The sequence below is a fragment of the Hyaena hyaena genome, unplaced genomic scaffold (genome assembly GCF_003009895.1).
Source record: "Hyaena hyaena isolate Hyena2069 unplaced genomic scaffold, ASM300989v1 scaffold_32, whole genome shotgun sequence".
Lineage (NCBI taxonomy): Eukaryota > Metazoa > Chordata > Mammalia > Carnivora > Hyaenidae > Hyaena > Hyaena hyaena.
In genome coordinates this window covers 5084671-5107757 of record NW_024080663.1, presented here as the reverse complement: position 1 = coordinate 5107757, position 23087 = coordinate 5084671, and the positions used below count along the sequence as shown (strand labels likewise).

Genomic DNA, 23087 nt, shown 5'->3' with positions numbered 1-23087 from the left:
TGGGGGGAGGAGGGATGGGCATGGAGGAGGGCACTTGTGGGGATGAGCACTGGGTGTTATGTGGAAACTAATTTGACAATAAACTATTTGTAAAAAAAAAATAAAATAAAATCTAGTTTGTCTGATATAAGTATGGCTACTCTGGCTACATCTGATAGATGGTTCTCCATCCCCTCACTTTCCATCTGCAGGTGTCTTTAGCTTTAAAATGAGTCTCTTGTAGGCAGGATATAGATTGATCTTGTTTTATTATTCATTCTAATATCCTATATATATTTTGATTGGAGAAATTAGTCCATTTCCATTCAGAGTGCTTACTGAAAGATACGAATTTAGTGTCATCATGTTACCTGTAGCGTTGGTGTTTCTGGTGATGTTCTCTGGTCCTCTGTATTCTTTGTTGCTTTGGTTTTGTTTGTTTGTTTTTCTCCACTCAAGAGAGTCCCCCTTAATATTTCTTGCAGGGCTGGTTTAGTGGTCACAAACTCCTTTAGGTTTTGTTTATCTCTCCTATTCTGATTGACAGCCCTGCTGGATAAAGTATTGTCGGCTGCACAGTCTTCCCATTCAGCATGCTGAATATATCCTGTCATTTCCTTCTGGCCTGCCACGTTTTTGTGAACAAGTCCACTGTGAACCTGATTTGTCTTTCCTTGTAGGTTAAGGACTTTTTATTCCCCCCTTGCTGCTTTCAGGACTCTTTCCTTGTCTGTGTATTTTGTGAATTTGAGCATGATATGCCTTGGCAATAGCTGGCTTTTGTTGAATTTAATGAGAGTTCTCTCTTCATCTTGGATTTTGATGTCTGTGTCCTCCCCCAAATTAGGTAAGTTTTCAGTTATAATTTGCTCAAATATACCTTCTGCTCCTTTTTCTCTCTCTTCATCTTCTAAGACTTCTATTATATAAATGTTATTATGCTTTAATAAGTCATTAGGTTCCATAAGTCTACCTTCGTGATCCATTACCTATTTTCCCCTCTTCCATTCAACTTCATTATTTTCCATAATTTTATCTTTTTTATCACTGATTCTTTCCTCTGCTTTATCTATCCTCATTGTAATGGCATACATTTGGATTTACACCTCAGTTATAGCATTTTTAATTTTGGCCTGAGTAGATTTTAGATCTTTTATCTCTGCCTTAAGGACTCTCTAGTGTCTTTTATGCTTTTTTCAAGTTTATCTAGTATCCTTATAATTGTTGTTTTAAGTTCTAGTTCAGATATCTTATTATATCTGTATTAATTAAACCCCTGGCCATCATTTCTTCCTGTTCTTTCAGGTTGGATTCCTCTGTCTTATCATTTTGGAGGTGAAAAATAAATGAAGGAAGGAAGGAAGGAAAGAAGGAAGCAAGCAAGCAAGCTAGATCCTAGATATGTTTTGGTTTGCTTGTTAAGAGAAGTTTGATAGAAAAAATATATTAAAAATTAAAAATAATTTTAAAAATAAAGAAATTGCTCTTTCTGTATCCAAAAAACCAAACCAAAACAAACAAACCCAAAGGAAGCTAGAGCCTGTTTCCCCCAGAGGTGAAGCTTTGCAGCACTCTATGATCAGCAGGCTTGGTACATGCAAGGTACCAAGGGTTATGCTGGCCTGGGAGAGGGGTATACTGCTTTGATTCTCAGGTGGACTTGCTCTAGTGGAAATACACCCGCAGTGTGCAGTGGGGCATGGCTAGGTGTAAGTTGCTTGGGTCTTTGTTTGGTGGTACTCTTTTTCTCTCACTGACGGTCACTGCTGGTGGGCAAGGGGTTAAAATGGCTCAGCCCTGCTCTCGCCTCTCTGGAACAGGGAGCTCATGCCCACCACACCTCAGGAAGCCCTCACAAACACCTCTCTAGTGTCCCTGGTCCCTGTCTTTGAGCTGTCTGCCTGCCAGACAGCACAGAACCCCCGTGTTTTATCTCAGGCACAGCTAGGTTTCAAACCCCACACATCAGAGACCCCTATGGCAGAGACCCATGCTGATTCTCTGGGGGAGAACGATTTCTGATTTTGTTTTTTTCCAATAGAATTACTCTTTGTTGCATGTCTACCTATCATTTCTTTACTCTATTTTTCTTGAAGCTAACAAAATAAAAGCTTCTCAAGGACAAAGGCTCTACTGTAGTAATCCCTTTCAGTGCCTGCAATACAGTTGTTAAAAATAAAATACTAGTTTTGAATTGAGCAAGTTAGCTAATTCTGGCAGAATCCAATACATTAAGAGAAGTGGAGTTAAGTTACACAGACTAGCTTTGTGACCTTGGTTACTTACACCTCTCTGGACTCTGGGCTCCTCATCTATGGAATGAACATAGAGTATTATGTAAGAAGACTGTTATGAAAATTAAGTGAGTTAATGTATGTAAAGTACTTAGAAGAGTGCCAGACAAATCAGAACAGATCAATGTTCTTTTTCTGAAAGATTTAAAAAATATGACTTTTAGGTGGATCCATTCTCATGAATCAAAGTGATAATCAATAAAACAGTTTAGTGGTCATTTCCTTTAACTACTAGATTTCAATGAAAAAAGCCTGTGGTGATTTTAATTTTTTTTTAGTTTATTTATATTGAGAGCGAGAGAGCAAGTGAGCACAAATAGGAGAGAAGAAGAAAGAGGGGAAGAAAATCCCAAGCAGGCTTTGCACTGTCAGCACAGAGCCTGACATGTGGCTTGAACTCATGAACCATGAGATCATGACCTGAGCCAAAATCAAGAATTGGACACTTGGCTGACTGAGCCACCCAGGTGTCCCTGTTTGTGGGGATTTTAAAGAAAAAAGCCCAATATACCATCTTAAAAGTACCTATGATATTTAGCCTTGTAAAAATGACTATTTATTACCTGCATTAAGTTCCAGGTCCTATTAATTTCTAATAACAATAAAATATTATATGTACAATGTCAATTAATATAAGGTATAGTCTAATGATTTCAATTGTATGTACATTATGTGACTCTCTTACTCAGCTGACTTATTAATCTTTACTCTTTTTTTTTTCTTAATTTATTTTTGAGAGAGAGAGGGAGAGAGCAGGAGAGGTATATAGAGGGAGGAGACAGAGGATCCAAAGTGGGCTCTGTGCTGACAGCAGTGAGCCTGATACAGGGCTCGAACTCACAAACCATGAAATCATGACCTGAGCTGAAGTTGGACTGCTTAACTGACTGAGCCACTCAGGTGTCCCTAATCTTGATTCTTCTTAAAATGACATTTTTCTATTCTCTAACTCTTATCCACCTTTGCTTAAATGTCATCACTACTCGGAAGCCTTACCCCACTCCCCAGAGAGGACTTATCATATTACAACCATCTAGCTACAGCAAGACTGCTCTACTGTGCTTACTTTTGTATCTCTTGCACACAGTATAAATCCTGGCGCAGAGTAGGTCCTTCACAAATATTTGTGAATGAACCAACCACTGACATACTCCCATGGCAATTTTCACTTGCTACCATTAAGGAACTTGGTATAATGAATTATAATTACTTTCCCAATTGTCTCCTCCATTAGAGTGTAACCTTTTTGAGAGCGGGCCCATGTCTCACTCATGTTTGAACCCTGATTAACTAGCACACTGACTGGAACATTTATCAAACGTAGGTACTGAGAGGCTACTATGGGCCGGGTACTGTTTTCCAACAGTGGATAAGGCAGTCACAGTTTCTTATGGAATGACAATAAACTAATACATAGAAAGGATAATTTTTATTGGGATTAGTACTATGAAGAAAATAAAGCCTAAGAATGTGACAGAGGAATAAGGCCATTAGCTAGAGAAGTGCTAGTAGTCTGGCCTTTGTAAGGAGGTAATACTTGAGATTAGAACAAAAAGGAGCCAGTCACGTTTAGGTCAGGAGTAGAGTCCCAAGCGGAGGGAACAGCAAGTACAAAGGCTCTGAGATAGGAATCAGTTAGGTTTTTTTTTTTTTTTTTTTTTAAAGGCAGATATGGCTGGCACATAGAAAAATAAGGGAAGAGAGGAGAAGAGGTCAAAGAAGCAGGTCGGGGCTGGAGCATGCAGGGTATACTAAGTTTAGACTCTATTCTAAGAGCACCACTGGAGGATTTTAAGCGTGAAGTAACAGAATCTAATTTACATTTAAAAAAAATTATGTGGTTGTTAAGTGGTAAAGAAAAATTGTGGAGAATCATGAACTTCCTTCCACAGGCAGACAAGTTAGGAGACTATGCAATAGAGGGGCTGGACGGCATGGAGGCAGTGAAGATGGACTGAAATAGACAGACGGGTGATAAATTTCAAAGACATGGCTGGCAGGACATGCTACTGAACACGGGAAGTAGGGTGTGGGAAAGATGAATCAAAGATGTCTCCTGGGGATCTGACTCGAGCAAATTTACTAAAACGGGGAAAGAGGAGGAAATATCTACTATTCTGGACTAAGAAAGTTTCAGATGCCTATTAGATAACGAATTGGAAAAGTAGCACACAGCAGGCACTTGCTGCACACTTTTATAAATTACCACTTTGAGGGTAGACTCATCTCCAAATCAAACACATAATATAGCATTCCAAATATGGCTAACTCTATTTGCTGCTTCCCAGATCACAAAGGGAAACAGAAAAGAATAAGTGACTGAAATGACCAGACATCTCAGTTCATTTGATGAAATGTCATTTTTGCTACTACTGATACCCTTTGACCCAGATTTTTAACATAAAGGTGCCACATAACCTCCTGCCTCAGTTTCCTCAGCCATTAATGAGAATAACAGTACACCTATCTCATATGGCATGAATGCAAACACTTATTACCACATCTGGCATATATAAGTGCTCAATAAACACTACCTATTGTATTCCAGATGGAATTTCCATTTAAAACACATCAAAATGTTCTATTATTCAGCACTCATTCTGGAACAACAAGGAAAGTGTGTTTATATTTTATAGATGGCAAAGTGAGGTATGGAGACAGTTGAACGGAGCAATACACTCAGGTGCACACAATTAAAGTAGAGCAGAAAGGCACCTGGCCGTTCAGGCAACCCCAGTGATTTAAGGTATGAGGCTGCTATCCCTTCTAAGAGTGGCTTTTTCTTTCACCTTTTTTTTTTTTTTTAAGAAATAAAAAAGGAATAGTGCTTTGTGACAAAAGTCATAAGAAAGTCAAGGATGAATGCAAAGAGATCTCCATGTTGTAAAAAAAGCCTCTTGACCCTTAAACTTTTTTTCTGTAAAATGTATTGGAATACATTAAGTGCCAATTCATTTTGTGAAGCCAACTGTATAACAGCTGATCGGGTAATGCTCAGGTTTGAAATGATTTTCTCTAACTCAGCTAAGAATGGAAATAAGTACTTCACATCCCCTGACCCCTTTTCACTCTTATTCCTTTAGAAACATCATAATAGTTTTCTTCCTTCCACTTTTTACAAGCAAATTTATAGCACTCATAAAATTTTAGACTAAGTCAGAAGGAAACTGAGAGGATATCTAGTATATCCTTTCATTTTAAGGTAAAGAATGAGGCCCAGGAGGGAACTGACGAAAATGAAATGAAAGCCAAAGTGGCCTGGGACCAAGTGTCCTAATGCCCCACGGGTTACTCTTCCCACTACAAGGATATCAAATGCCAGGCCAGGCAGTCACCAGAGCTCCTCTGTGTCTATGACAGCCATCATCCATCACGTCACTACTTCCTTCTGAGTCTTAACCCTTTGGAGTCCTAAACCACACTCAAGCTAGCTGTTGCCAGTGATGGCAGCCACGCCTCTAGTGATTTCGTAAATATAAACACTAGATTTCCTGCTTAAAATGTCAAGACCTTTTCTCCCTTCCATTTTGCCTTTTGAATTTTAGAAATAAACACACCTTCTGGGCAGTAATGATTTTTTAGGGAAATATCTAAATTCTATACACTGAAAATGTGGCTGGAGAGCATGAAATAAACTCATTTTGTCTAAAACTTGAAAATAAATATAAGCAAAGGTAATCTATGGTGACAAATCAGAAGGTGGTTGCTGGGGGCCAGGGGCTGACTGGGAAGAGGCAGGAGAAAGTTTTCTGGGGGATAGAGATGTTCTGTATCTTGAGAGGGACACGCTCAGACTATACACTTAAGATCTGTGCATCTCACTGTTTGTAAACTGTATCTGTTAAAAAAAATCTAAACTACTCATGTACAAAATTCAGATTTTTAAAATTCTCTTCCAAAGAAGGGACTTGAACTGCAATCCAGCTGATGAAAGGCAATGACCAAACACAGAGATCAGTCAAAGTCAAGCTAGACACATTTCTGTTCCAACTACTCATGAGAATAACATCCACTGGACCAGAACTTGTGTCTGTGGAGGGCAAGTGAAGAGTTTCCTCTCAGGCTATGTTGATGAATAGATTCTATCTTAAAATGGGAATGAAAGTGTTATGTAAGAGCTGTGTATACTCCTATGATAACATATCCACCGCTCTACCATGGTCTAGTAAAATGCAGTTAAAATTTAATAACAGAACTTCCTCCTAAAGACCACAGAGAACTTAAGATATAAGTAAGCTTGAACACTGCATAGTAATTAAGTTTTAGATTTCTACTTTCTGTATTATTCTCCTATAAAAACTTGGTTATGTAACATTTTGCCTACTGCATTCCATATCTGGTAACACAGTCTTGACAAAAAACAAGAAGGGTACTGAAAAGGAATAAAAAATTGGCTCTCCTCTGGCTGATAAGCACATGACATTGGCTCGGGAACCACAGGTGAGTAGGAAGACAAATTAGTTGAAGATTCTGCTCTGTCAGGGCTTATCACAGAGGAGGGGGAGAAGAGGGCAAATTTAGAGTTCAAGTTACAGATAGAAAGGGAAGACAAATTTCTCACCTCTTTCGGCAAAGTGCATTGCATGATAAATGTTAGCATATGATCGTAAAAGGTCCAGTATAGAATCTGGCATACTGATAAAGGGTAGCTGTGTAAGAAAACACCATGTTCCATTACTAATGAAGGGCCCACAGGAGAATGACTTTCCCTCTTCTTAGTGATGGTCATACATACCAAATCTGGCTTGATTTGGTGAGTGAGGGGAAAGGAGAGCCACATGGAGTACAAAGTGGTGAACACCGTGGACAGCCAGGACTGCTGAACCTCACGGCTTCTGGGAATGCGGTGAATACAGTATTCGGGAGCCTAGAAGGAAACAGTAAAAATCCAAGTCAACTGGGCCATTGATAACCAAGGTAAACACAGTAACAGTTAACACTCATAGAAACAGGACATACTTTATTTAAAATTTTCATTCTAACTACTTTTAAATTAAGTTACAAAGCTCTTTCCATGCTTTATACGACGCACATCATTGGGTTATGACAGAAAAGTTCCTAAATATGATTAAAAATGTTAAAGTTAGTTTTGACACTAAGTTGGGATAAATTTTCTACAAAATATGTTTTAGGCAAAGAGGTTAACATGCTGATACACAAATTGTTCCTACAAACCAATATCTAGTATCTAATCTAATATCAAGATGGGCAAAGAGGATAGGCAGATAATCCCAAACAAAAGAAACTCAAACAGGCAATAAACACAAAAAGATAGTTAAAAATTAGGCATAAAAGAATGCAATAAATCATTTTTTACTTACGCAATTGTCAAAGACCATGGTTACCCAGTGTTTTTGAGGGTGCTGGGAAATAGGCATTTACATTCCCTGGTACAACTTTTGCTTACAGCTTTTTGGGAGGGCAATCTGCAAATATCTATCAGAATTTTAAGTGTGTCTACTTTTGATCCACATTTCTGTTTCCAGAAATATATCCCACAGATATTCATGCATTGAATTTGTAGAAATTGGAAACAGCCCAAATATCCTCCAATATGAAATGGAGAAATCCACACAACAAAATATATGAAGACAAATTAACAAATGACAGATTTATATGAGCTTACATGGAAGATGTGCAAAGGTAAATTGGTAAATTATTAAAAAGAATATGTAAGTGGCAGGACAGCATGTTTAATAGGATCCAGGGTGTATTAACAAATCACAACACATATGTGTTGGTATACACGGATGTACATATATTAGTATCTGCTTGGAAAAATCTCGAACTATTTACCACAAATTGCAAAGAGGGTGATACTATGGGATGTTGTTATTTTCCTGGTCACATATGTTTCCTGGTCATATATTGTTACCTTCATAGTAAAAGAAATGAGCATTTCTTCCTTGAATCAAAGTTTTTGGTATACTTGTTATCTTTTGCTATGAAACAGATTACCCCCAAACCCAGTAGCTTGAAACAACAAATATTTTTTGTTTCTCAACTTTCTGGGTCAGGAACCCAGAAGCAGCTTAGCAGGGTTATTATGGCTTGGAATCTCTCGTGAAATTGAAGTCAAGTTATTGGCTAGCGCTGCAATCACCTGAAGGCTTGACTGCGGCTGGAGGAGCCACTTCTAAGGTGGCTTACTATATGGCTGGCAATTTAGTGCTGGTTTTTGGCAGAAGATCATACTTCTTTGCTACATGGACTTTTCCACAGGGCTACTTGGGTATTCTCATTACATAGCAGCTAGCTTCCCAAAAGCAAGTGATCCAAGAGTAGGAAAGGCAGAAACCACAATGTCTTTTATGACCTAACCTCAGAAGTCACTCTGTCATTTGCACAAAGTCCTACTGGTTACAAAGGTCAACCCTATTTCATGTGAAAGAGACTGCACAAGGGGTCGAATCACTGGGAGCTTCTTGGAGCCTGGTTACCACACAGGTTAAGTCAGACAGTAAAGGACTAGGTATTTAATACACTCTTTCCCCCATTCTCTATTGGTTTTGAAGTACAATATACTCCTTGAGAAAAGAATAGAAAAGCCTTTTTCTAAACTAGTGGAAGACGCACAATTACCAGTCCTAAGACTGTATGTTTAGAAAAAGGTATGAAATTGTGTCTGGAGGCTTCTGCTATGCTCCAGGAAGGCACTAGTTCACAAAACGAAAATGTACTGCAAATGTGACTAGTTTGTTTCACATGTGACTGTAAAGACTATTTCCTCCTCCTTCCATGTTACACCAGTGGAGAAAGAGAAATCTGGGTTCGATATATTATTCACTATTTTTATTTATTCATCATTTATTAAATCAACATTGTTTTCCCTTCTAAAGGATTAAAGTACTAAATGTTGAACTAGAAAATAGTTCCCCAACTATAGACCAAACAAGGAGCAGTAAATAACCAAGTGGGGACAAACTTGTGAGGTATTTTCTTTGAGATCTGGGCTTGCCTAATTTGTGATTACTAATTGGAAAACAAATAACTGGCAAAATAGTACTATGAGCCAAAATCCCTTATCAGAAATCTTTTGAGTCAGAAGTATTTTTAACAGGTAATATGGGGTATCCTTGGAAGTTTGGGGAAGTAACCAAACATATTAATATTTCTGCAGCAAAACATGAATACTCACACTAAGTAGGAAAAAGACTATAAGCCTCACACCAATTCAAATCAGGTTTTGTTGCCAAAGGTGCAACAAACTTCAATTTTCCCCCCCTAGTTTTCAGAACTTTTTGGGAATTCAGATATGGGACTGTGGAACTTGTACTGCAAAATACATTTGAATCCAATAAGATGTCGTCGTTATTATTTTGGCAAAAATAACCCAGTGGGGTCTTATTCTAAAGGTTTTTTTTGGATGCTACTTTTGAGGCCTGATCTCATGATCTATAAAAATGTCTTTAAAAATGTATGGGTGTTTTACCATGTCCCTTGAATCTCTTAAAGCTGTGAGCATATCACTTTGTAAAGAAGACAGGCACAATATTTCTGCATATTTTTAGTGTCTTGAGGAGCTGGAAGCAGTGCGACTCTGGCTCTAGAAGCCCAACTTCTCAGATACCATCTGCTCTCCAGAGGGGCAAACACACAGGCCTGGTAGGGAGGGCTTTTGCGAGGGTGTCTGGGTCTGAAGACAGTGGTCTCAGACCAGGACACAGAAGAACAGTCTACATCTCGTCCCAGGCAGCAGCCTGAGCAGCAGAGAAGATGGGTTTAGGAAGTCTTGTCCAGTCTCAGAGGAGGAACAGACACTAGCAATGGGACATTCTAGGGTGGAAGACTGAGGGACTTCCAAGATGGAAACTAGAAAAACAGGCCTGAGCATGAAAAATAAGGCTAGTGACCAAAGAGCGATGGCCTCTGCTTCTAGACAAACATGCAAGAAGCTTGATCTCAGCCTCCAGATCAGACACTAGGCTGAGGAACAGAGTCCCAGTTCCAGTTCCACTTGTGGCTGGAGCTAATGGGGCCAGTGATCACACACCTACAGGGGCCAATCACCCAGTTTGCAGGGGACAGTCCCAGTACAATTATTAACAGTGCCCCTTTTGCTCTCATAAGTGTCCCAGGTGAGAGATACCACCTGATGCCAGAGTGGCTAAAATGAACAAATCAGGAGACTATAGATGCTGGCGAGGATGTGGAGAAACGGGCACCCTCCTACACTGTTGGTGGGAATGTAAGCTGGTTCAGTCCCTTTGGAAAACAGCGTGGAGGTTCCTCAAAAAATTAACAATAGAACTCCCCTAGGACCCAGCAATAGCACTGCTAGGAATTTACCCAAGGGATACAGGAGTGCTGATGCATAGGGGCACATGTACCCCAATGTTCACAGCAGCACTCTCAACAATAGCCAAAACATGGAAAGAGCCTAAGTGTCCATCAACTGATGAATGGATCAAGAAGATGTGGTTTAACTATACCATGGAATACTACATGGCAATGAGAAAGAATGAAATCTGGCCACGTGTAGCAACGTGGATGGAACTTGAGGGTGTTATTCTGAGTGAAATAAGTCAGGCAGAGAAGGACAAATATCATATGTTTGCACGTATAGGAGGATTAGGAGGAACTTAACGGGGGATCATGGGGAAGAAGAAGGGGGGAAAATAGTGGGGGAGAGGGAGGGAGGCAAACCATGAGAGACTCTTGAATGCTGAGAACAAACTGAGGGCTGATGGGGGTGGGGAGAGGGGAAGGGGGGTGATGGGCATGGAGGAGGGCACTTGTGGGGATGAGCACTGGGTGTTATATGGAAACCAACTTGACAATAAACTATAAAAGAAAAAAAAAGTGTCCCAGTTGAAATGATAAAACTATATAGTAACCCACAGGGCAGGACAATGAGTAGGTTCTTCCAAGTCACATGGGAGGAAATTTATTCATAACAGCGGGAGGCAATGTGATGGGAGACTGCATTACCATTAAGAATGAGAGTGCAAGTGGTAGCTGGGAAGAATGCCAAGCTGAAAGTTCTGTCAGTGAGATAAACAGGAAAACAGTCAGGTGATGACGAACTCAGGGAAGGGCAGCGATGAGGAGCTAGACAAGGGATCAGGACCATGACCCTGACTGGCAGGGACAGGAGAGTCCGCAGGGTGCTGCTGTCTGGCCCCCGGCTCTATTCTGAAGAGGCCCTCCAGCTCCAGATCCCATCCAAATCTTTCCTACATTATCATTTTTTGATAAAAAGTTCAGGTAATTGGAAATCCTACCAAAAAGATTTCTCTCTAAATCTAAGTCTCTCACCATGCATTCCCCCACTACAGCAGGTCAAGTTCTCCTTAGAGGCACCTTCCCCGACTAACCTTTCTAAGAGACCCCCACCCTCACATGTACACATACGCTTCCTTCCGTCATCAATAGGCTTGCCCTATGTTTTTGTTTTTGCTTCTTGGGGTTTTTTTGGTTGTTGTTTTGGGAAGGCAGAGAGGAGGAGAGGGAGAAAATCCTAAGCAAGCTCCACTATCAGCATGGAGCCTAACACAGGGCTCTATCTCATGAACCATGAGATCGTGACCCGAGCTGAAATCAAGAGTCGGGTGCTTAAAAAAATGAGTCACTCAGGCGCCCCTATGTTTTAATATTACTCCACTCACTCTACTGGCATATTATATACTTACGTATTTACTCCTGTCTTCCCAATTAGAATAATGTAATCACTGCAGTCTCAGTGCTTGTTAAGAGTACCTGCTTTACAGTTGATGCTCAGTATTTATTGAATGAGTGATTCAATATTAGTTATTGTACATTAATAGAAATTAATTCAATCTTCTTGTCACCTAGCTGAGGTGTATTTAGATGGAGGATATAAAAAGCACAAAGACGGTGATTTCAGAGTGCACCTTTATGGCTTTATTTGTAGAGGCCACTCAGTAAATGGATCGAACTGAATAGAATTTTTGAGACTAGAGAAAAAAACCTGAGCAAAGCAGGGCACTGGGAGTTTATTAAGAGCCAGAGCCAGGAGGCACCAAGTTCTAAGGGATTGGGGAAACAGAAGGGAGAATGAGAATGAACCAAAGACTAATGCCCTCTTCCCTAACAATGTGTCCTAGGTAGAGAGCCTAGACTGCTCTCTGTGAAACTGACCACTCACAAAGGCCTCAAGAAATGTCTTGAGGCAGACCATGAGATCTAGAAAGCAGATCCATGAGACATGAGTGTCCCCGAGGCTTTGAGGTCTCAGCATAAAAGGGAAGGGAGCCTGCTAGGCTAGACATGAACAGCATCCCATTCTGCACCTAAAACTGCTTAAAAAATTCTATGCCTATAGTTTCTGTATTATACCTTCTACAAGGTGTGGATTCAAGTGGATGGAAACCTGGGACCATCTTGATAAGAATGGGGCTCTCAGATTAACTATGCTTGACGCAGAGAAACTGGTGCTGGAGCATTTGATGTCCTGTATTGCCTAAAGGAAATACTAAGGGCTAGACTATGGCAAAATCTTGAGAGCTTCTTTTTTTTAAAATTACTTTACATATAAAATAATCAAATACATAATGAAGTCAAGAAAAATTATTAATAGAAGGCTTGTATGTTGGTTTTAATAAAAGTTCCTTTGAAGACAAAAGAATGGGACAGAGTTTCAGACAGCTACAATAAAGGCCTGGCTATGACCTTTGGCCAGACATTACCAAGGATTGGGGCATCTGGAGAAATCCAAATGAAGGCATCTTCACAGACGTACTGCTGTTGTTAGTCTGTACCTCTGCCTTGAGGGAAATGTCCCTGACCCTCTTTTAGGTCTTTTACTAATGGAATGCAGGACACAAAGGAAGCCTCATCCATCATTTTACCACCTCTACCCCTAACCCCTAGACCCAATATTTAGTTCAGGAGAGGCCACGCAACCCAAGCAGGATCAGTCTTTCCTGGACCCAAGAAAAGTTATTCCTTTGAAAGACACTGTTAGATGTTATATTGGCGCTGAACCTATTCCACAGGGGCCATGAAATGCATACTTCAGTGTTCCTCTACTCACCAGGCTTTTCTATAATGACCCAAAAGAACTATCATATTCACCACCAAAACATGCTATTCCACATTCCCAAGCCAGAAATCAAAAAAAGAACAGCAGGATCTATCATAAATAAATTTCCTGGTTATATATGAAGATCATGAAAATATGTATCGGTGTTGGCAGGGACAGAGGGTAGGGCACCTGCTCCCACGTTTCCTTCTTCCAAAACCTCTACACACAGTCCGTATCTAGTTACTTACTTCCAATGTCCCTGCTATTCCTGGTCCAAACTCTCACCATCTCTCACCATGACTACAATAGCCTCTCAACTCATCTCTAACTCTCCTCTGGCTCCTCTACACTTTATTCTCTACAGAATCACCAGAGATTACAATGTATAGCAGATCATTCCTTTCATTCTCCTGTTTAAAATCCTCCAAAGGCTTGTCAATGCACTTGGGATAAAATCCAAATTTCTGACAACTGTCTCCGAGGTCCTGTGTAACCTCGGCTGCCTTATCCGTCTAATGGTTCCTTGGTCACTCACCAACCACACCAGCCTTCTTCCCGTTGTGTGAATGCATCAAACACATTCCTTCCTGCGAGCCTTTTCGGTTCATTCTGAGTGGTCTACTGTGCCCCCCAGATTGGATCAATCCAGGTCTTTCTTGAACATTACTTCCTCACAGAGGAAGCAGGCTCCTCACTCGTCCCTCCCTTGATACACGGTCACCCTCCACCACACAGTCTTATTTTACCATCTTCACAGCAATTACTCATACTTCCAATGAACTTGCTTGTGTATTTGGTGTCTGCCTTTCTCCTCAGAACATAAGCTCCATGAGAAGAAAGGATTTCATGCTGCTCACTGCTGGAACCCTAGTGTGCAGAATGGGGTTTCACATGTCATGGGTGCTCAGTCAACACTTGCTAAACAGATAAATGACTGTCACTATAGTCTCTAGAAATCCAGTCTGTGGTCTATGCTTGAGAAGATGCTGAGTCTTTACCTTATAACATCTCAGGAATCCAACCTCTCCATTTCACAGATGAGAAATCTGAATTCTCCCAAGATGTCACTGCCAGCAAGTGGTAGCACAGGCCTTTCATGTGTCCTGAAATATGCTGCTGACTCACTCTTCTAAAGGCCCTTTTTTGATCTCTGCACCTACCTCAGTTCTGAGGAGCCTGCCTTCCCCAATACATAATGAGCTGAACCAACTTCCTATGGAGCTGTGTTCCCTGCCTTCTGGTGTTTCTATATATAGTCAGCTACCCAACTGACCCACTTTCTTTTACTTCTACCCTGTGTATCTATACCCTTCAACCCACAGAACTTGCCTCCTTCCCTGGCTCTGTGGGGACTGAACTCCCTGCCGCCTGTGGCCGCCTTCTCCTTCGTACCCTGTTCTGCCCTATAGGTTTGGCACACCAACCCCACCTACCGCTGTTACCAGTGTCTCCCTCCCCAGTCTCCAAGACTTTTTGGTAAAATACACACACACACACACACACACACAGAGAATAAAAATATAGGGCCTTAGAAATCCTCAGAGTTTTTGCTGAACCTTAGCAAGTCCTGTTGTTTTGCTATTGCTCCTGCCTGGTGGCCAACTGGGTTACACAGAAAGTATATTCTACTTGAGTCCTTTTTTTTTTTTTTTTTAATGTTTATTTATTTTGAGAGACACAGAGAGAGAATGTGAGCACGGGCGTGGCAGAGAGAGAGGGAGAGAGAGAGAGAGAGAGAAAATCCCAAGCAGTCTCCATGCACTGTCAAGCACAGAGCCCAAAGTAGGGCTCAGACTCACAAACTGCTAGATAATGACCTGAGCCAAAATCCAAAGTCAGACACTTAACTGACTGAGCCACCCAGGAGCCCCTTGAGTCCTTTCTTTCTGTGAAGTTCATGTGCATATCCTGCAGCATGTGCATATCTTGCAACATGATCCAGTCTCTTTCACACAACTGGCAGTAATATAAGAGACAAAGAAGTGAGACTCTCTCCCTTACTCTCTCTGCACCATATCTTAGAAGGAGACACATATTAGAGAAACATCCTTTCCATCCATATCTTTCTAAGTGTCCTAATTAAGAAGGGGCAGAGGCCATGTGGCTGGTACTGTGTATACCCACAGAGCCTCCCAGTGTTTCCCACACATGCCTGACTGACGCCTAACTAAACGCAGAATGGCAAGACAGACAAGAAAGGGAGACTGCTTACTAAAAAAAAAAATAATAATAATAATAGAGAAATGGATTTTTTTCTCAGTCTCTAGTTTGAAATTATATGAAACACTGAGTTAAATGCTAATAGTATATGACAACTTGTAACTTTCAAAGTATCTTCCAGAATTACATCACTGCTAAAACCCACAAACATATCTGGCTTTAGATCTGTGACAACCTAAATAGAAGTTTATAGTGATTTAGATGGAAATAATTCCACCAAGAAATCCAGATGGCATCATAAACCACAATAGAGCAGATTAAGTGGTCTATGAAGTCATTCTCTGCTGTTACCACACACTGAAATGTACAATATGTTTATTATTTAATGAATGCCATACTATTGCAGAATCTTAGAAACAAGACAAAACTAAAATGGTAAAATTTCATTCAACCAAAAATGGTTTCAGCTTTCTTTCATAACTGTTTGCTTAATAGTGCAAAGTATGATGTACATACTAAAAGAAAACTATGTTGGATGGTTCTGTCATTCTGAAATCAAGATGACTATAATTTACTGCACACACAAAAATGTTCTCATGTGCATGTCCTTTAAGTACTTGGTAGTTGCTCACTTCACGGTAGCTGATGAAGGGGCCCTGGGTCTTGCTGATAACCAGCTGTCACCTTGGGTGAGTCAACTTCTCTAGACCTCAGTCTCTCACAAGGAGGCCTGCAAGATCAGCCATCATGATTCTATAACTGGCTCTCAAGTCTAACTCGTCAAAGTCAAGCAAGGCTGCTGCTCCCTGCTTGCCCCATGGCCTTCAGCCACTCTTCACTTCACCTTGAGAAGCCTTCCTCGCCTGGGGATCAGGGCTGCAGGGAAATAAAAAAAGTCCTGTGTTCTTAAAACAATTATGGGACTCTGGACACCCAAACTTTTCATGTCCTTTGTAATGAATATTAGTTGTCATCTTCCCAGCCTCTTATTGCCCCCTTCTTTTGCCAACAATAACCAATTTTCTTTTGGGTAACTCACTCCTCTCACAGTCTCAGGCATAGGTTTGATGGGATTTCAGCCCCTGTCTCCTTCACTCTCCAAACCTCTAGTACCAAAAGGAGGCCTGGAATGGCTTAAGCAACATGGGAATCGCCTTCATCTCTGGCCACAACGACTGGTTGAAAGACGGGGCTATAACCCAGCTGACGACCATGAGACTAGAGAAATTAGGACATCTGCTGGGGTTTCTGGGAAAAAGAAGTTTCTCCTCTCTCTGTCTTCTACATGTTGTAAAAGACATTCTTCCCTGCACAGGCTGGTGCAAAAACATGAAGCCAGGAGGTACTACTGGGTTTTGCCACCCTGAGGGGAGGGCATAGCTGTTGGAGCCAGCACTGCATCGAGCCTGACGGAGGGGACGCTGCAGAAGACAGGGCAGAGACACTGACTACCGCTGGTGAAATCACTGGGCACCTGGACCAAGAGTCATCACAAATAAGACTGAATTTTTCCCCTTTGTAAGTAAACAAACTCCCTTTAGTGTTCAAGTCAGTTTCAAGTTCAGTTTTATGTCACCTGCAACTTAAACACCCTTCCTTTTAGCTTTAAAATAATATGAATTTTATTTTTTTAATTTTTTTAATGTTTTTTATTTCTGAGAGAGAGACAGCATGAGCAGGGGAGGGTCAGAGAGAGAGGGAGACACAGAATCTGTAACAGGCTCCAGGCTCCGAGCTAGCTGTCAGCACAAAGCCCGACACGGGGCTCGAACCCACGAACTGTGAGATCATGACCTGAGCCAAAGTCGGATGCTTACCAACTGAGCCACCCAGGCGCCCCTAAAACTATGAATTTTAAAAAATTAAAAATAAAAGGGGGATGGCAGCTGGGTGGCTCAGTTGGTTAAACATTCAACTTTGGCTCAGGTCACGATCTCATGGTTCATGAGTTCAAACCCCGCATGGAGCTCTCTGCTGACAGCTCAGAGCCGGGAACTTGCTTCAGATTCTGTGTCTCCCTCTTTTTCTGCCCCTCCCCCACTCATGCTCTGTCTCTCTGTCTCTCTAAAAAATAAACACTAAAATAAATAATAAATAAAATGACTGTAAGACTGTTTTCCTTTTTTAAAAAAGAAAATATATCAGTCTCATAGATGAACACTGAATTCCAGTGTTGTGATTTTCATTTCATTCATTACATACGCACCTACCCGGTGACAGGAAGGGGGCTGGAAACACAAGGGTGAGGAAGACATTCATAAGGAATTCAGTAGAGTGTGGCAGAGCAACAGAGAAAAACTAGCAACTGCAATCAAAGAGTGTAATACAACAGGGGATATAATTATTAAATGTAATGTTAGCACCAACTGAGAAATAATGCACTATACTTTGACAAGCTAAATCGGGCTTTATGGAAGAGATACTTGATCTGACTTCTTGGCAGGATATGAAATTTACAAGGCATAGCAGAGAGGGAAAAAGGGTCTTCCAAACACATTCAGAGCAGTGACACGTGAAATCATGGGGAATTTGGGGAAACTGTGGTATACAAGGAGCACAGCAGAGAGCAGGAGGAAATGGAGCTAGGGAGCCAGGGCCTTCAAAGCCACGCTGAGGAGCACGTACACAAAGGTAAAGGTAATGGAAAGCCCCTGGAGGATGAGGAGAGCAATGTGAGCACATCTGCTTTCAGGACCGACCACTCCAGCAGAAGGGGTAGAGGTCCCCCAGACAAGGAAAATCATTTAGCAGATCCCTGAAATGTATTGGGAGAATGATGTCCAAGGCCTAAAGGTTATTTGCAGCACTGAGGTGAAGGAATGGAGAGGGTCAATGTTGGGAGGGAGGGACTCAAGGAGGCTGGAGAGTTTGGGGTGACTCAGGTTTTTAGGTGGGGTGAATGGTGAAAGGGGAAGCAGGCTGAAAGCATATCATTATTTATTATGGTCTGATTTTGAGCATAACTTTTGAGTCAGTAAAACACTAAGAATAAAATATATCAATGTTAGGAGATACTACAGATAATTTTTAGGTTGAAATGGGCAGATGCATTTGCACCTAAAACTGGGACAATGGGTTGACCTAACAGGTACAGAGAGCAGGACAGCCTCGGAATCTAGGAAAAGGCAGTGCTCAGAACTGCAGGTCCTAGGCAGGCACCAGAGGGTCCGAGAGTGGCATGTCCTGGAGCAGCAGCCCCATCTGTCTTCTGTCTTTCGTAAGTTAGGCTTGAGAGCCAGTTGTGGGAATCACGGTGGCTTTCTGAGGATCCCCTGATCTCATTCAGGCCTCTACTTCACAGTGAGAGAAGGAGGTCTGGAGAAGCTACCTCACCCAAGAGGGCCAAGCTGGTGTCAGCAGGGCCCGGTCTGGAACTCCCGGGCTCCTCCACTCATAGGTCACTTCATGGCATCTCCTCACCAGCTGCCACGAACTGAGCATCTATCGTGTCCTTGACGGACAAGGAGACATGCCTCTGTGCTCATCACTTTCACTTCCTGCCCATGCTCTGCCCTTTGGTCAATCCTGAAACTGAAAGCACAATGGTCAGCCTCACTAGCTGCATGGCTGTAATTATGTTATACCTAGCATGATTCTAACCACCAGCTCCATAATTACTTCCTGGTGCCTAATGGCTAAAAGGCACAAAAGAAGGACAAAAGGAAAGAGGCCACGTCTTGATTTTATGACAACAAAGACAACAAATTATTGTATGCTCGGGATCATAATATAAGTATACATTAAAAAAATTAGGCTTTATGTAAATGTTTACATTCAAACATTGGTTATCAGAATGTCTCTAATTTGCTTCAAAACAGAGAAGCATCAGCACCATATTCTATGCCACTACTGGCTCTGCATGTTGTAAGAGTCCCTCACAAATTCAACAGGCACAGGCATTCTGGACACATTACCAGAAAGTCAAAACAACTGCAATATGTTATTCATAGTTTCTTCGATTCCAACAATTCAGAATCTGATGCAGAGAAAGTTTAACCTGACCCGCCCTTGTTGTAGAGATGGAGAATGGGATAATGAAGATTTAGAAAGGAATCTGAGAGACTAGGCTATTTAAAATACTTCAGGACCATGCATACATCTACCTGACTCAGTGTTTTGAAAATATCATCTATTCACTGAAATGGCCACAACAGGATCTCTGTTTGCAATAAAACTTCAAACATTTTATTTTGATATTTCACTCATTTAGAACGGCCTTCACCAAATTAGACATATTCTTTATCTATGCCTATAATTGAATGCAGTCAAGGTCCATTAAAAGTGCTTACATACATTCGTCACACTCTAAAAATGTGGACCACGAGTTTAACAGAATTTGCAAACTGAAATGAAATCTCACAATTGCAACTATATAATTTACAAACGTATTTCTCTCAGAATTGCTTGGGAATTGTGAAAGAGAGTTAGCAAATGCATTAGATTTAGAAGTTGCAGTAAGTTACAGCCAGCCTCAGCCCACTGTGTGAAGTTAGCACCCCACCTTGTGGAAAATAGTAGGTGCTGTTGAATGGAAGCACGCCATGTTAAATTTCAGAGGTCACGCTTGATAAATCTCTCGCAACTACCAAACTGCCACTGAGTTATACACATTTACGGAATAAGAGATACAAACCAAAAAAGGATCTCTATTTATTAAAGTAACAGAAAGCTACTGTTTCCAAAATACAAGTATACCAGTCCCAAAAGACTGGTCCTTAGGATATGTGTTTAGGTTATTTACAAAATAAATATTTCCTATGCATAGATGATTATTTCCACTGGTGCTTTTATCACTTCTTAGTTTGTTTCAAAACATAACTTTGTTTTCTAATTGTAACCTTAGAAAATACAGAAAACTGTTCAAAGACAAAAGCAAATATCAACCATTATTCACAACTGAGAGATGATCCCTCTACCCTCTGTACAACCTTAAAAAAATATTGGGTCACTTAAATCCTTTCTGTAACTGAAAGCATTCTAAGATGATCTCAGGTTTCTAAAACCAAAATAATTTTTTATCTTTTAATTTAACCAACTTCTTTCTCAATCTCCTGTCATGGTTCAAAAACATATCTGCCCTTTTGTCTGAATGTATCCTGTGTTTTCCAATTTTCTGATTTTATGACAGTAATTTCTGATTTTATGACTGATTTTATGAGATCTCTCCTTCCCCTGTATTCAAAGCACTTACTTTTTTTTAAAATCAAAGCCATATAAATATATATATGTGTATACACACACATACACACGTATATATGCACGTGTGCAGAAGCATGTGCGCTCGCGCGCGCGCGCGCGCACACACACACACACACACACACACGGTTTTGAAATTTCTGAGACTCAGTTTGGTCAGATACCTGAAGTAATGCATCTTTGCTGTTGCCTTCTCAGCAGCACCCTTTCTGGAATTCTGGTCCCCCGCACCACTAGCCAGCAGCTCTCTGGGCCTGCTGTATGTGGAGTTCCCATGGAACTCCCTTCACTGCCATCCTGAACATTTCCTTCACCTCTCCTCTGGGCTGGAACCCAGATTCCAGGACCACAGTCTTCTTCCTTCTTAGCCCCCCCTTGTTTTGGGGGAGCACATCCTCTGTGAAAGGTCATATGGGAATTGGTATGAGGACTGCTCTAATCATCATTCTGAATGCCACATGGACCCCCATGTGACTCCTTTTCCTTGCTTTTTCGAAGTTTTTGGTATCTTCTCTTTATCCTTAGTTCTGAAATTGCATGATGATATATCTTCTGTGACTATAGTTTTAATGGGCTAGGGATAGTCCTTTTAGTTTGAAGGTCACGTCCTTTTGGTTATAGGCATTTTCCTTAGGTGATCTTTTTTTTTTAAATGAAACTTCTGCCTGTGTTCTTGTTCTTTCTGGATAGTAGCCCTTCAACATCTGGTTTGATTGTCTAATTTTCTTATCTTTTCTCTGTTGGTTTTATATTTTTGTTCTGCTTTATACCAGAATTCTTCAATAAAACCTTCCAATATTTTTTTTATTCCTACAATCAAAATTTTCATAGCCAAAGGTCTTATTAGCACTGAGATGTTTTTAAAAATAGATATCATTCTTTATTTAAAAATACAATGTCCTTTCATTTCCCCGAAGATACTGTTTTCCTTTAAGTCCTTCCCCTACCCCTGGCTCATGTTTGCCCTTCCCTCTCATTCCTTTTCTCAAGGTTCCTCCCCCACTTAGTTTTATTTTTTCTTATGTTGAGGTTTCCCTCCAATGTCTGTAACTGTGGATGCTGGTTCAAGCCAGTGATTCTCAAGATGGGGGTGGATTTCTCGCCCAGAGACATTCAAGCAAGGTCTGATCACCCAGACTTGGGGGGGGGGGGGTGAGTGGCTAGGAAGGCAGGGTTTCTACTGGCATCTAGTGGTTGAGGCCAGGGATGCTGCTTACATCCCACAGTGCAAGAGGACAGCCTCCCCCACAGGATTTACCTGACCCCAAATGTCGACAGGGTCGAGGCTGAGAAACCCTGGTTCATACTAAAGAATGAGGCATTAAAAGGCAGACTGGAAGCTCTATGTCCTGGGTGGGGTTGACAAGGGAAGGATAAAAATAGTTAGGACTTGACCATTTCACTAAGGAAAATTCCAAGTATCAAAATCTATAGTTCTATTCTCCTGAGCAAATCAGATTTCTCAAAGCTAATCTTCAATCTTGTGCCTGGGGAAAATAAGTGCAGCACTCTGGGAGATAATTGGAAAGGAGACTCAGGGATGCATATTGGGGGGACAAGAAGTAGTTATTCACTCTCCTTATACTCTCTGTTCACAGGGCAGTGTCTCACCCCATCCCCAATTTGGCCGGGTATTCCCAGAGCCAAAGCTTTTTTAGACCAACCTCTCCAGGGGTAAACGTTGGGTTTTCTACCAAGATAGGGTAGAGGGTCTAACTGCTCTATAGGCAGGTTTCAACCAAGAGGCCTCTTTTCAGTCCCAATCTGTCCTCCATCCTCCAGAGGTAGCACAATGATACTTTGATTAATTAACTAGCACTATCCAGTGACAATTTGTTAATTAATTCTGCAGGTTTCCAGTGTCTGTGCTTATGCCTCTCCAACTGCACAAAACATTTCTTGTGGCAAAATGGCACTTCCTCTCCTTATCTGTGTTCCTTATAAAACTTGGTCCAAATTTTGCACATAGAAACTAATCAATCAATCCACTTTTGATTTTCAAGAAGGATTTTACTTTGGGGAAGGCACAGCTTCTGCCTGTCTCAAACAAAGAAGAGCCTATAACACAAAAGCCAGTAATGTAACCTCAGCAAGGCATTTGGTGAATCAAATCTTTAAATAAAAACACTCTCCAAGTGAAAAGACTGCTCTAAAGCCATACAAAGCCTTTTCAACTCAGGAGAGGAAAATCATCCTTAGCAAGGATATATGCTTCTAAAAAAGAAATGAGACCATCTCTCATCATTCTCCCCACGCAGATTAGTCTGTAACATATACTAGAAATCTAGAAATGTCCACTCTGGCGGCCATTCTGAAGATCGGCCCTCCGGCCTCCACAAGAAGTGATGCAGGGCGCCACAGCTCATGTTCAGCGGTGCACTGCCACCTGGTGGGAGCAGGAGGGGATGACAGCAGCACGGCTGAGGAGGCAGCACATCACAATGATGGAAGCCTTTCCCTACCTGGAAGGG

At 41.2% G+C, this 23087-nt stretch overlaps 1 protein-coding gene across 1 annotated transcript in view; it reads right to left on the bottom strand.

Annotated features, from left to right (window-relative positions):
* Positions 1–23087, bottom strand: part of ALG14 (ALG14 UDP-N-acetylglucosaminyltransferase subunit) — a 99967-nt gene that overhangs the window by 55589 nt on the left and 21291 nt on the right. Inside the window, exon 3 of the mRNA XM_039228470.1 lies at positions 7009–7140. Within this exon, the coding sequence (XP_039084401.1) occupies positions 7009–7140 (132 nt within the window). The remainder of the gene's footprint in view (positions 1–7008; positions 7141–23087) is intronic.